At 37.6% G+C, this 15,734-nt stretch overlaps 1 protein-coding gene across 1 annotated transcript in view; it reads left to right on the top strand.

The window, feature by feature from the left end:
* The window catches only part of LOC127677639 (vomeronasal type-2 receptor 26-like), a 42,291-nt gene extending 32,824 nt beyond the window's left edge, over positions 1-9,467 (top strand). The window contains exons 5-6 of the mRNA XM_052172678.1: positions 1,042-1,165; positions 8,575-9,467. Coding sequence (XP_052028638.1) covers positions 1,042-1,165; positions 8,575-9,467 — 1,017 coding nt within the window. The remainder of the gene's footprint in view (positions 1-1,041; positions 1,166-8,574) is intronic.
* The last annotated feature ends 6,267 nt before the right edge of the window (positions 9,468-15,734 follow it).

The following is a 15,734-nucleotide window of genomic DNA, read 5'->3' as shown; positions in this document are numbered from 1 at the left end:
CCCTGTGTTCTTGTATCCTCAGGGTTTCAGGCAGGTTCCTCTGAGCAACAGGGATGGTCCTACTTGTGCTGTCAGGCCTAAAGGATACTTTTAAACATGGGTGCTTTGTTCTACAAATGACCTTTACCTTCTTTATGTGTAATTAAGGATGTATTCTAGGTCTGAGCCATACCACAGGTAGAAATAGATTTTTCAGTAAATGACACTATCTCAGGGATCACAATGTGATTAACTATCCTGTGACAGGTATTTGTGGATTTGATTGTAAAACTATATGTGCATTCATCTCCTTATTGTTGGAACTGTTCACCATGAACATCTCTGCAATAAGATAAAAAGAGATGATAAGTAGTAATGTGAACCTTTATGGTCTTCAACAGACCTGCTAAGTTTTCTCCAATGGAAGAAACTGGGAATATCAACCATCCAAAGGCAGGTTTCCTGTTCATGAGTAGTGGAGGGAGCACAAGAAGGAAATTCACATTATACACATACTTTTATTTGGTTACAGTTTGGTGGATTTTGTTCTTCTTTCTTTTGCTTTTTGTGTTTTTGTGTTTTACTTTCTGTATTTTGGATGATTTGTTGTGTTTTGGGGATTTCCGTTTGTTTTTTGAGAAAGAACTTAAATTTATATGGGTAGAGAGCAGGAAATGCCCTGAACAGACATGAGGGAGGGGAAGGACATGATCAAAACATTTGCAACTTTAAAATTGTATTCAATATATTGAACTGTATTATATAAAAGCAAAATGAGTAACACATAAAGGAAATAAAATAAAGCAACAATTCCAGAGAAAGAGAGACAGAGACAGAGACAGACAGATTGAGAGTTAGAGAGAGATAGAGACAAAGAGACTGAGAGACACAGAGAGAGAAAAGAGAAAGAGAGAAACAGATACTTTGGCTTCACACTCTTTAAAAGCATGGTACTTCTTGGTTGTTAATGCATGCACATGTCCAGCTAAAATTTACCATCTGGATGTTAATATTAAGTGTCATGAGTTGACTGCTTCTCCTCCTCGCATGTCTCCTGTACAGACTCCTTCATCTGTTTGCAGTCAAAGTTGTCCACTTGGATTTAGGAAAACACCTGTTGAAGGGAAACCATTCTGTTGCTATGATTGTGTCCTATGCCCAGATGGAGAGATTGCAAATGAAACAGGTATTTATAAAATGAATACAAATGTGGAGATTTCTAGAAATGGTTCTGAATATGGAAATTTCTAGAAATGATTCTGAATATGGAAATCATGCACATGGGAGAGGGGTGAGTAACACAACACCTGAAGACACATTTGTATTTATGTAGCTAATTCTTAATATTTTAAAACACATGCTTGCTGGATGGAGGTGGCAAAGTTTTAATCCCAACTCTCAGTATGTGGATCTTGAATTCAAAGCAGTCCTTATTTACAGAGTGGGTTCCATGACAGCCAGGGCTGCACAGAGAAACTCTCTCTTGAAAAGCAAAATCAGGGAAGTGGGAAAGGGTAGATGGGATAACAGGGGGAATGAAGAGGACTTATGGGAATTTGGGGAGTGGGGAGCCTGAAAAGGGAAATCATTTGAAAAAAAAAGAAAAAAAAAAGAAAAAAAAGAAAAGCAAAAGCAAACCAAACCAACCAAACAAATAAAAACCTTGATCTCAACCCAGTCATTTTTGTTATTGATGTTTGTTTTTATATTGTTTTATTTGTTGTGCTGTGTTTATTGGTCTCAAACTCCTGGGTTCCAGCAATCCTCCAGGCTCAGCTTCCTGGGTAACTAAGACTACAGGATTGTTCTTCTGCATCTGGTCCAGCTTTGTCTTCTGTACATCTGCACATCTGCATTACTTTCTTTTCTTTGTACCCCTGATTTTCACCAATGGTTCTATCATAGCTATAGCAGTATTAGTGAGTAAGGTTAGTCTTCCCTGTATACTGTAAACAGTTAGTGCTCCCTGTATACCCTAAATTATGAGATGCATTATAGAGTATGACCTTATGTCATGCTTAAAAGAAATACTAATATACCAATATTTTTTACAATGGAATTAAACTACAGAGAAACTACGTAAATTGCAATGATCATTCAACCTAGAGACTAATGAGACAAAATACAGACTTGTCAAGTATTAAGAACTGCTAAAAACATTGAACCAGAGTGACATTGGTGGTAGATACAGCAGTCCTTTCCTCGGAACCTGTGACAATGGGATCCTGGGACCCATGTTCACTTTCTATGGTGAACAGTATAAGTCCATAAATATTTGTTTATGACTAATTTCCTGTATGATTTAAGAGTTTCCTTTTGAATTACTTTGATTCTTAATGGAAGCTCTCATTATGGATTCCCTGGTATGGTAGGCTAGCATGATGTCACTGTACAATCAAGCACTGAGAGATCCCAGAGGTTGGTGATGTGTGGGGCTGTGAGTGACGTGCAGGGATGCTCTGCCCACTGTCCTCTGACTGCTCTGCTCTCACTTCTTTCTCAAAATAATTCCAAATCCAAAGCCTCCACAGGACACAGCAGCAATACTTCCTACAATTCTTTTTGTATCCTTACTTCACATCTAACACCTATTTCAAAGCACCTGTTTTGTCATACCCAATTTTTTTTCTCCTGAATGAAATCTTCGCTTACCAAAGTCTATCTAAAATTATGTCTTTTGCTTGTTTTGGAACCAAAGTAGTGATAGGACTGACTACTTCCTGAGTGCTGGGCTTGCAGACAATCACTACTAAGACATTTTTGTTTATATCTTAAAAAATAATTTTGCATTAGTTCTTAGTGGATTTCACATCATACACCCCAATCCCTGTCATCTTCCCATCCCCTTATGTCCTTGGTCTACCCTTGCAACCTACCCTGTTTCAAACAAACAAAAAAAAATCTTGTTGTGGAAGCTGTAATGTGTCACAGTGAGTCCTATGATAAACTCTTAGGTCCACACTTTTTTACTTGCCAATGTTCATTACAATGACTTGTTGGTCTGCTCTGAGCCTCTGGCTGCTGGTACTCTATCAATAGTGTAACCCCAGTGGTACTCGGCTCAGATATCCTCTTCTTGTCCAGTGTCCTGAGTTCCTATTCTTTTGGATAAGTAAGTAGTACCAGCCACTTCATGTACTCCCCATTTTATAGTGTGGTAGAGGTGGGAGTGAGAAAATTCAAAGCACTGAATCTGGGCCTGAAAATTACTTGATATGGTAGCACACAAGCTTTCCTGTTTCCTGTCCTGTGACCAGCTAAACAGCAACTCCCCAGATTGCCTCTCTGTCCAGCTCCAATGGCACCAGTATAGTGGTCACCTTGGTCTTCCTCCTCATCTGGATGGTGTCCTTGTGCTATGACTTAAAATATTAATTTTGAAAAATAAGGTTGTTATTATGCATGTTTATGCTTACTGAAAGGCAGGATTTTAATTGGGTGATATTGAAAGGATAGAAAATACAGCTTAACTCTCTAATGACTCCAATAAGTCAGAATTTTAAAATGCATTCCAGAGCCCGCCCTTTGTTAAGAGCTAGGCAAAAACACTTTGAATAGGTGATCCTGGCCCTGTAAGGTAACTGGAAATGAGCTAATTATCTGCTTATCTTGCTTCTGTAAACTGCTTATGCCATTACCCTCATTCAGGAATTCACACAGCTATAGACCTCCAAGAAAATAGGAAACTAATTGATCCACAGAGCATGGGCTCCGATAATTTAAACTGATTAGCCTAAAAACTATGGAGTGCTACAAATCAATTGACTCACACTTTGCAGGCTCTTGATGGTAAGGAATGATTGGTTTGTGATTTGCGGGCTTTGTTGTAAACTTATAAAAGCTGTTCCAGCTTGTCAGTGGTGGTGCCTGTAATCCCAGTACTCTGAGAGGCAAAAGCAGATGGATTTTGGAGTTCGAGACCAGCCTGGTCTACAGAGTGATTTCTAGCAAAGCCAGGGCTATACAGAGAAACCCTGTCTCAAAAAAGCCAAATCCAAAAAAAAAAGCTGTCCTGTACTCAGAGTCCCACAGTCCTCTACCCCTGTGTGATATATGGCTATGGACCCCAGAGCTCTGGAATAAAAAAAAATCCTCTTGTTAATTGCCTCAAGACCATTTCTCGAGAGTGATATGGCTGTCACCTTCCGAGGTGTGGGGCACTGGGGTGCCCTCGGTTTTTTCAGGTCTTACAATATAATTCCAGTTTACTAAATAACTCTGAGAAAAATCTTTCTATCATCATCATGCATTTAATACATTTTTTGTGCTGGAAAAAGTATCTAAAGCCTGATAAATGCTAGGCATGTACTCTGGACTCAGCTGTATCCACAGATCATGCAATTATCACGATAAAAATGTTTTGTTATATGGTCTAAATTCAATCAGGCTCATCATATAAAATTTAAAATAGATTCAGGTCTGGGTTGAATGGCACAGTGGCTTTTTCGTGGCTGATAGTACTTCATTATATTCTTCTTAGGACATTGCATCTATTCTCCTATAGGAGTCCAACCAGTTTTATTTCCTGTGCATCATTTTTTTCTTCAAACTACCAATGTCTAGCTACTTATATCATATGATATATTCTACAAAATCAAAGGGGAGAATGAACAGAGCCGATAGCCAAGTTCATAGAATTTGGATCATGACCTGAAGAAACCACTATCCCTGAAAACTCCCTGTTTGTGCCACTGGAAAAAGCTGGTTTGAATTACTCTTTGGAAGAGCATTAACAGCATAGAATGATCAAAACTTTACTGGTATTTTTAGAAACATTTTTGGGACATATAAACTCACAATTGACTATGTAATTGCTTTCCTTCCTCCTCTCCTCTCCTCTCCTCTCCTCTCCTCTCCTCTCCTCTCCTCTCCTCTCCTCTCCTCTCCTCTCCTCTCTTCTCTTTTCTTCAGACATGGCCTCACTGTAAAATCTGTCTGGCCTGGCCAGGAATGTGGTGTGTAGACCAAAGTGGTAACCATCCTGAGTTCTAGAAATACAAGTGTACAGTATGGTGCCTTGCTGTAATTATTTTTCTAGTTAAAGATGGGTCTGATGCAAGTGTCTTTTAGAGTAAATGAAGTATAAGCTTAGTGAATATAACTTCCCATTACACTGCATTTATCATAAATAATCTAAATATTCAAAGACTTACCTTTACCTGTGTACTTTTTTTTTGTAATATTTTCCCCTCCCATGAGCTTTCAGAAGTTTATTTTTTAAAGCTTTTATTTCTTTTTGTCTTCATTTGTTATTATTTATTTATTTATTTATTTATTTATTTATTTATTTATTTATTTATATTTTTGCACTCCAGATTTTATTCCTATCTCACGTCCACCCTCCTGTTTGTTCCACATCCCATATCTCCTCCTATCTCCAAGAGGATGTCCTCACCCCCACAACCCCCACTCAAACTCACCTCTAAACTCCCTGGGGCCTCCAGTCCCTTAAGGATTAAGTGCATCTTCTCTGATCAAACCCAGACTTGGCACTCCTGTGCTGTATGTATTGGGGGCCTGTTATCAGCTGGTGTATGCTGCCTGGTTAGCGGTCCAGTGTTTGAAGGATCTCAAGGGTCCAGGTTAGCTGAGACTGCTGGTCCTCCTACAGAGTTGCCTTCCTCCTCAGTTTCTTCCAGCTTTTCTCTAATTCAACCACAGTAGTCAGAAGCTTCTGTTCATTGGTTGGTTACAAATATCTGCATGTGACTCTTTCAGCTTTTGTTGGTTCTCACTAAATCTTTCTGTAAAAGTACAGGAAACTCAGGTAACTTAAATCTATGTAATAAATATTTATTGAAAATTAGGTGCAAAATTATTTTTCCACTAAAATACTTCTAATCAGAGTTCAACCCAGGATATTAAGGAACTCAACCAAAACAAGCATTTTTTACCCTAAGAAAAACTATTCACCTTCAGCATTATTTCTAGAACAATGATACATCCTTTGACAAAAACCAAAATGAAAGAATAAAAAGAAAATATCACAGTTTGTCAGTAAATGTTAGGAAGTTTTAGTTTCTAGGTCTTCCTATAAGATGCCTGCTCTGGTAGTCTGGTTCTCTCTTGGAGGTAGCTGAGGTGGTAAATATTTGGGTGGTGGTAGGGGGAGAGTAAGGCTTGGTCTTGTGAGATATTTAGGGTTGCTTTTCAATAATAAAGAGATAGCGGTCTTAAGTCTAAGTTACTTTCAGGGCAAGGTGGCCTGCCTCTCTCAGTTCCTCCTAAGGCCAGAAACTGTAGCCTCTGGCATTTAGCTCCTCACAGGAAAACAATTGGGGGTTGAGTAAAGTAGCCTTTGTTCTTATCTCTGCAGAAACTTGGAGGCTGGGGCTCCCAGCCTCTTAGGGAAAGTCTCAGGAAGAAACAGGGACACTCTGAAAAGTGATTTTAACTTTTATTTCTAAGTTCTTCAAAAATTCTCTCCTCAAAAAATTTTCTCTTTAAAAAGTTCTTTCCAATTTCTAAGTTCCCTTTTAACTTCTAAGTTATTCTACTCTGTTGTCCTTCTCCTTGTCTTGCTCACTCCTCCTGCTTTGATGAAATAATGGCCTTCAAGGTGTTCATTCCTAGTGCTTGCACTGTTTCTAGGGGAATAGATCGCATTGTTTTTCCAACCATGTCCTCTTCTCACAAAAGGTCACTAAATGGACAAACATAAATTCTAATCATCATTTGAAGAAGAATTTTACAGCAGAGATTATTTACATATGTATCCATTAAAATGCAGCAAGTATTTTCCATCATTAATACTATGGGTTCATTGAAATAAAATCCATAATTTTGTGACTGTTATTATTTAAATTTTGTATAGATAAACCCAGTCAATATTTTTTTTCTGTCCTTGCACCTGCACCAAATCATTAGTTCCCTTTTCATGACTTTTGGTTTTAATTGTTTAAAAATTTCTTAGAATATGTTCTAAGTTGTAGATATCTGCTTTCTATCTCAGAATAAATTTACCGGTGACTCTTGAAGACTGGCAGAGTTCTCACCATAGCTTTAATAGCAGAGAGGATTTAATAGCAGTTCTATTGTATGGGGCTTCATAATTACTAGTAAAATTTTAGGGATTCTTACCAGGTCATCATTATGAATTAAGGAATCATCTATTGGTCTATAGAGAATTACTACAAGAGAGCACATCTTTGATAATCTGCAGAAATCTACCCAAATGGGCTAATGTATGGTGGTATATCTGTGTGTGTTTGTGTGTGTGTGTGTGTTTGTGTGTGTCAGAATGTGTGTGTGTATGTGTCTGATTGTCTGTCTTTCTGTGTGTGTCTATGAGTGTTTGTGTCTGTGTGAGTGTCTGTGTGTGTATGAGTGTGTTTCTGTGTGTCTCTGTGGTTGTGTGTATGCATAATAACAGGAAAAGCATATTAATATCAGAGACCTTTCCTCTTATGTAATTCCTCTGTTCTTGCCTAGAAGGGCAAATTCATGGTGACTTTACAGTTCACAGTGAAACCATCTCAGAAGGATTCCTGCTAGTTCTTAGCTTCTTCTAGATATCTCCTGGGACCTTCCATAATAACAACTAAGAGCTTGCAGGGATAAAAGCATCATGATAGAGAAGGCAGAAAGGTCATAAGAGCCACAGAGCAGAGATCTGTGGGGAAGCATTATTAATCAGAAATGACAAGGTCCTGGAGCACATAAACTCACAGAGGCATGTACCAGATCAAGCCAGACAAAATCCCAGCATGGCTTGGGTATAGGATCACAAACTCTCACTTCTAGCTAGAAGCTATTGACAGTTGATGGCTGCTGGAGTGAAAGAGTGAGGTCTGTCTGTCAGCTTGTTTCAGATATGTGGTCCAACCCATGTTATGGCAGATAGCGTTATATTGATATGCATGCAGGTAGCATGAAGTGAAATCAGTGGGAAAAAAAAAACAAAAAAATAAAGTTGGGAGAAAAATTGTTGGAAGGACAGAGAGAAGGAGTTGCTGGGGGAAGAAATTGGTGGTAGACTTGATTAAAATACATGACATGCATATATGATGTTCTCAAATAATGAAAAATTTTTAATAAACAAAAAAGAAAAATAGTAAAAGCTTCAAAATGAAGTTCCTCTTTCTTTCATAAGTAATCAAATATAATTTTCATATTGTCTGATTTCCCCTCCACATCATTTCAACATTTCTGATTCTCTCATATTGTTCAAATCCACTCACTTTCTGAACATATTATCAATAGAGTGTATCCTTATTTTTCTTTCAGAAAAATAGTTTATTGATTGTTTTTCAATATTATTATTATTATTATTACTATTATTATTATTAGTGGTGGTGGTGGTGGTGGTTTTTTTGAGACAGGGTTTATCTGTAAAGCCCTGGCTGTCCTGGAACTCACTGTGTAGACCAGGCCGGCTTTGAATTTAAAAATCTGCCTGCCTCAGCTTCCCAGAGTGCTGGGATTACAGGTGGGCGCCACCACCACCTGGTCACTTTTCAATATTATGGTTCATTGAATATGTCCACGGACATTTCCTTGCAAATTCAACAAATTCTCTACGCAAGATATAGGTCTCATAGGTACATCTGGAGGTTTATGGGTTGAATGTTATAAAACAATCTGTCTCATTTTCAGATATGGATCAATGCTTCAAATGTCCTGAAGATCAGTATCCAAATAAGCAGAAGAATCAGTGTCTCCCTAAAATTATGGCATTTTTGTCCCATGAAGATACTCTGGGAGTGGTTTTGGTCTCTGTGGCCATTAGTTTATCTGCCTTTTCAGCCATAATTTTAGGATTATTTATTCACTATCGTGACACACCCATTGTGAGAGCAAATAACAGAAATCTCAGTTATCTCCTCCTCATTTCTCTAATGCTCTGTTTCTTTTGCTCATTGATATTCATTGGACAACCTAGAACAGTCACTTGTGTCCTAAGACAAATGATTTTTGGGGTTGTGTTTTCTGTTGCTCTTTCTGCTATCTTGGCAAAGACCTTCATTGTGGTTGTGGCCTTCAAAGCCATCAAACCAGGAAGCACTTTACAAATGTGGATGGTGACCCGACTCTCAAATGCTATAGTCTGCTGTGGTTCCACCATTCAAGTGTGCATCTGTGCAGTCTGGCTGGGAACATATCCTCCCTTCCCTGATGTTGACATGCAGTCAGAGTATGGACAAATCATCCTCTTGTGTAATGAGGGTTCCACCCTTGCTTTCTATTGTGTTCTGGGTTACTTGGGCTTTCTGGCTAGTCTCAGCTTGCTTATTGCTTTTCTGGCTAGAAGGCTACCTGACACCTTCAATGAGGCAAAAACAATCACCTTCAGCATGCTGGTTTTCTGTAGTGTGTGGATTTCTTTTATACCCACTTACCTGAGCTCCACAGGCAAAACCATGGTGACTGTGGAAATTTTTTCAATTCTGGCCTCCAGTGCTGTTTTGCTGGGTTGTATGTTTCTTCCCAAATGCCATATGATTCTACTGAGGTCAGGTGTCCATTTGAGAAAGAAGTTCTTTAAATGATTTTCTCTTTAAGACAAAGGAATTTATTGTGATTTGTGTAAAATGAATTATTTTGGAATGTTCAAAAAGGAGGGTGATGTCAATGCATTTCACCAAACAATGGCATCTGCAATTTAATCACATTTACCTGCATTCCTTGGTGTCAACTAGACACAATGTACCCAGCCATCAAAGGTTAGTTACCAAGTAGAGGTGACTTTAGGTGTGTCTACTGGATGGTTCTTTAAATCACAGTTTTTTTTTCATTTTTTTAAACAGAAAGTAACAGGATTGGTGTTCAGGTGAAACAACATGGATGTGAGATTAGGAAGAGTCACATGGGAAACACAGAGAGGTTTCCCATGAGGATATCCAACAGGTCATAGGATAGAGTCTTCTGAGAGAGCAAACAGCCTTCATGGTAAATGCTTTTCTCTACTAGAAATAAGAGTTTCACAGAGTAAAATAATTGTCTTCACAGAGTGAAAGCTGACATCATTTATATACCATCATAAGATTAAGAAAAATGTAGGGTATTTCAATTCTACCTTGATTTCAGTTATTGCTTATCTTTCACTTATGTAAACCTGTGTCATATTAGACTGAGTTGCTTTTATTTGGCCACAAAAACAACACAGAAAATCCCATTGGACTCTTCTTTGATATGGGTATAATAAAGTTTGTTCCAAATATATTACTTTCTGGACATAGAAACCCTTATGTTCAAAGTGTCTGAAACTCATGGTGTTGTTACTACCTGAAAGAGGAAGACCTCTCACTCTGAAAAGCCGTCAGGCATAGGGACACCATAAGTATAAAGAAATCCATTTCCTAGAGCCAGTTTCTCTCTTGAAGCCGTGTACCATAGTGTTGTAAGCCAAGCACAGCATAGGGGCAGTTCCAAGTGGTTGGCAGGAATTTCACATCCTGGTTGGAGTTATCTGAAAGAACATGTAACTGTTCATCAAATATATGTTGCTAACTAAATCTTTAGATATTCAAGTGTGTTGTGATTACATTGTGGCAATCACTGTATGGTTAATGGAGATTACTCATTATCCTGGAAATTTTCAAAACCATTACAAATTTACTGCTTTATTTTGACTTATATGTAATGGAGGAATAATGTCTTAACATCTCATAGGTTCTTTAGAGAATTTTCATTTTATAAACAATCATTTTGCACCACTTTCCTTAAGAAATATTATAATGATTCAATCCCACCTTGCCCCTTCTTTAAGCATGTTCCCCTCTTGCAATTCTCCAGAGGGAAGCATCAGTTTAAGCTTTGTATTGATTTCTTTGCTCTGTCTTAAGTAGTTATTTCCATTCCTAAGTAAACATTGTACAATTGTCAGTTTTCAGTTATATAAATGTGGCATACGTTTCTGTATTCTCTCATTTAGTGCCTTCCTTAAGTCAGCATTAGGTATTTACACATGTAATGGTCGATAATGTAGCTATATTCAGTCTCTTCCACTGAGGAATATTAAATCTCTGTACATAAAATTATTTCAATAAGCACCAGATTCCCTTCATGATAGAAATTGGAACTTTTATCATTTTCCTATTGTAAGTGAAATTTCTTCTATTTCTATATTGATCTAGTCTACTGGTATACACAAATACAGATTATCTAGAATTTTACTTAATAATCATTGTTGTAGTGAGAAATATTACTTTGTTAGTATCTGAATTATATTCTAAATATTATTTGAATAATTGGGGCCTTAATACAGTCTCTAAAATATGCAATCTGTACAGATTACTTAGTCAATGTTCCAGTTAACTTCCTTCACATTGTGATTATGAAATAGTATTACACTTTGTTTTAATTTACACTGACATGGTGAATAATCAGCTTACAATTTATACCTTTTTGGGAAATTCTACACCTGCACATTTATATAAAATAGTTTTCTTTATTCATCATATCCAGGATTTTCTGGGATTTCTCAATATCTCAGTGTTCTCTTTTCATGGCTGTTCTCTGACTTCATCCTTTAACATTTTCTTTTACTTTCTCTCTATCTGCAATCTCACAGGATGTAAAAATAAACAGTATTATTCAATGCTTAATGTCTCTTAAATTATACTTTATAGTTTGTTTAAGGGACATAGCATATGATAATCTCTATGAATAACTTTATCCTCCAAGTTTCTTATTACAGTTCTATATTGATTCCTAATAAAAGTATTTGGAAAAATATGAGTTGTTTTTTTCAGACGTCATCTTCTATTTTAGTGGGAAGTCTTAAGACTTTCAGTTGGAGGTTAAGTACTGGGCACATATGTCCTGTATTTCCATTGCTCCTCAACTCTGAATTAGAGTCAGGGGCCATTGCATCCCTTGTGTTTTTACAACATCTTCATATAAGTACCTACTCCATGTTGAAAACATTTTACCTTCCCCTCCCATCAGCCCTTTAGTTTTTCTGGCCAGATTTGACTCTACTTTCACCACTGAGGTCTTACAATTACCCAAATATTAATTTATATACGTTACTAATTCCTATATTTTAATATTACTTTTATTTTAATGGTGCCTGTTCTAACAGTGTGAAGGATGTCACTGGATTTTGTATTGGGTTACACTGAACCTGTAGATTTTGAATAAGTCATAGTTTTTACAATCGTATACCCTCTTATACATGCATATGAGAGGTCTTTCCATATTCTTGTGCCTTCTTTAATTTATGCTTTCAATGCTTTAAATTATTTATTATTGAAGTCTTTCACTTTCTTGGTTAGGTTCAGTCAAAGATATGTGTTTTTAGTAATTCACTTTTAAGGAATATTTTCCTGATTCATTTTTCAGAATATTTGCTATTAGTTATAGGGGATATCAAGTTTTTAATATTACATTTGTATCTTGATACTTTGATGGACTTTTAGAAAATCTAAATGGGGTGGAGTTTTAGGATCTGACATTCAGAGAAGCTTGTCATCTGCAAGTAAGGACATGCTGTTCTCTAACGTCCCTATCTGTATTCTTTTTATTGCTTTCTCTTGCCTTATTTGTAAAGCTCTATATTCAATGGAAGTAGAGAAGACAGACACCCTTTTTTATTCCTGATATTATGAGAAATGCTTGAAGTTCCCTCCATTCAATATGATGTATAGATGATTAGCTTTGTGTTTATTATTTTTAACCTTAATTTTGTTGCGAATGTTTCTTTCTCTTTGAGTTATATTCAGAGATTTTAACTTGAAGAAGTGGTGGATTTTATCAGAAACACTTTTTATTTAATTAGATGATTATGGGATTTCTTGAGTTCTTGTACTCCAGTTCCTGGGGATCTGACACCCTCTTCTTGCCTCTGTGGGAACTGGCCAAGGGATAAGCAAAATGCACAAACATACATACACACACACACACACACACACACACACACACAGAGAGAGAGAGAGAGAGAGAGAGAGAGAGAGAGAGAGAGAGAGAGAGAGAGAGAGAGAGAGAGACTTCAAATGAATTAAAATCAGCAAAATAAATCAAGGCATGTTTGTGCACATCTATTTCCCCAGCACATAGGAAGAAGAGATACACAGATCCCTATGAATTGTGTCCACCCAGGTCTACATAGTGAGTTTGGGCATCACCCATATTTTCTCATAGCTTTTTTTCAGTTTATTCCATACTATACAGCAGACAGTGCCAGTGTGGAGACTGCTTGCTTAAAAGCTCATCACTGTACCTTTTAAAAGGAGAAAAAACATTTTTGACAGAAAGTAATGCCATAGTAAGTATCTTTGGCTAGCCTGGATTGTGGATTTTGATAAAAAAAAAAAAAACATACAATCGACAAAAAAGCATCTTCAAAAAATGACACTGCTATAATTTTATGTGTACATGTCAAGGAATAAAAATAGATCCATGTTTATCACCCTTCATAACACTCAAGCTCACATAAGTGAAGGATCTCCAAATAAAACTGGATACATCAAGTTCCATAGAAGAAAGTGTGACATACCCATAAAGAACTGGTACAGGAGACAATTTTATGAGTAGAACACTAATGACTCTGGCTCTAAGATCACCAACTGACTGTTATAAATAAGGCTGCTACAAAGTAATTGAGCATGTGTCTCTATCACATTTTGGAAAATGGTCTGGGTATATGTCCAGGAGTAGTATAGCTGGGTCCTCTGGTAGGATTATCCCCAATTTTATGAAGAAATACCAAACTGATTTCCAGAGTAGTTTTACCATCTTGCAATCCTACCAGTAGTGGAGAAGTATTCCCCTTTTTACACACTCTTGCCAGCATTTGCTGTACACCTGAGATTTTGATCTTAGCCGGTCGGACTGGTGTGAGGTGGAATCTTAGGGTTGTTTTGATTTGCATTTCCCAGATTACTAAGAATGTTGAACATTTCTTTAGGTGCTTCTCAGCCATTCAGTATTCCTCATTTGAGAATACTTTTTTAGCTCTGTATCTCATTTTTAATAAGGTTATTTGGTTCTCTGGAGACTAGCTTCTTTAGTTCTTTGTATATATTGGATATTAGCCTTCTATCAGATTTAGGGTTTATAAAAGATCTTTTCCAAATTTCTTGGTTGCTGTTTTGTCATATTTACAGTATCCTTTGTCTTATAGAAGCTTTGTAATTTTACAATGTCTCATTTGTCAATTCTTGATCTTAGAGCATAAGGTATTGGTGTTCTGTTCAGGATTTTTTCCCATGTGCCCATGTGTTTGAGGCTCTTCCACACTTTTTATGTTCAGAGCAGCGTTATTTATACTAACCAGAACCTGGAAAGCACCCAGATGTTCCTCAGTAGAGGAAAGGTAACAGAAAATGTGGTACATTTACACAATGGAATAGTACTCAGCTATTAAAACCAATGAATTCATGAAATTCTTAGAGAAATGGATAGAACTAGAAAATATCATCCTGTGATTGGTAACCAAATCACAAAAGAATACACATGGTATGCACTCAGTGATAAGTGGACATTAGCCCAGAAGCTTAGAATAAAATAAGATACAATTCACAGACCAAATGAAGCTCAAGAAGAAGGAAAAACAGAGTATGGATATGTTGGTACTTCTTTAAGGGGGAGCAAAATACACATGGGAGGAAATGCAGAGACAAATTGTGGAGCAGAATCTGAAGGAAACACCATCCAGAGACTGCCCTACCTGGGAATCCATTCCATATACAGTCACCAACCCCACACACTATTGTGGATGCCAACAAGCACTTAATGACAGGAGACTTATAAACCTGTCTCCTGAAAGGCTCTGCCCACACATGACAAATACACAGGTGGGTGCTCTCTGCCAACCATTTGACTGAATATCAGGTCCCCAATGAAGGAGCTAGAGAAAAGACCCAAGGAGATGAAGGATCTTGCAGCCCAATTGGAAGAACAACAATATGACACAAATAGTACCCACTGAGCTTCCAGGGAACTAAACCACGAACTGAAGTATACACATGCAGGGACCCATGGATTGAGTCACATATTTAGCAGAGGATGGCCTTGTTGGTCATGAATTTAGGAGAGGCTCTTGGTGCTTTAAAGGCTCCATGCCCCAGTGTAAGGGAATTCCAGGAAAGAGAACAATAGTGGGTGGGTTGGTGAGCAGGAGGAGGGAGAATGGGATAGGGCATTTTCAAAGAGGACCCAGACTGGGATAATACTTGAAATGTAAATAAAGAAAATATCTAATAAAAAATCACCAATTGATAAGTAGAATATCTTGAAACTGCAAAGCTTCTGTAAGGCAGAAGACACAGTTAATGGTACAAAGCAACAGCTTACAGACTGAGTAAGGGTGTTCACAAAATGGTAGTGAAGTTAAATGTGATTAACAACAAAGGGGATATGGAAAGTGAAGAGGCCACCTCTTGTAGCTAGGCAGGACCTGCAATGGAGCCATAGAGACACCAACCCACCCACAAAACTTTCAACCCAGAATTTAACTTGTCCTCATGAAATGCAGGCAAGGTGGATGAAGCAGAGACAGAGGGAATGGCCAAAAAGTAACCAGCACAACCTTACACCCATCCCATGGGCAAAAACTAGTCCCCGATATTGTTAATAATACCCTTTTGTGCTGGCAGACAAGAGTCTAGCAAGGCTATCCTCTGAGAGACATGACTTTCTACATTGTGGGTCATCAGTGTCTAAAACAAATTCTGTTTCTTGCTCCCTCTTTCCCTCCCTCCCTCTCTCCTTCCTCTCCCCCCTTTCTCCCTTCCACCCTTCCTTGCTTCTTCCCTCCTCACCTTCCTCCCTTTCTCCCTTCCTCTCCTTCTTCCTCCCTTCCTCCTTTATTC

Source organism: Apodemus sylvaticus, chromosome 2 (genome assembly GCF_947179515.1).
Source record: "Apodemus sylvaticus chromosome 2, mApoSyl1.1, whole genome shotgun sequence".
Classification (NCBI taxonomy): domain Eukaryota; kingdom Metazoa; phylum Chordata; class Mammalia; order Rodentia; family Muridae; genus Apodemus; species Apodemus sylvaticus.
The sequence above is the reverse complement of the archived record's forward strand: the minus strand, read 5'-3'. Positions and strand labels throughout refer to the sequence as shown.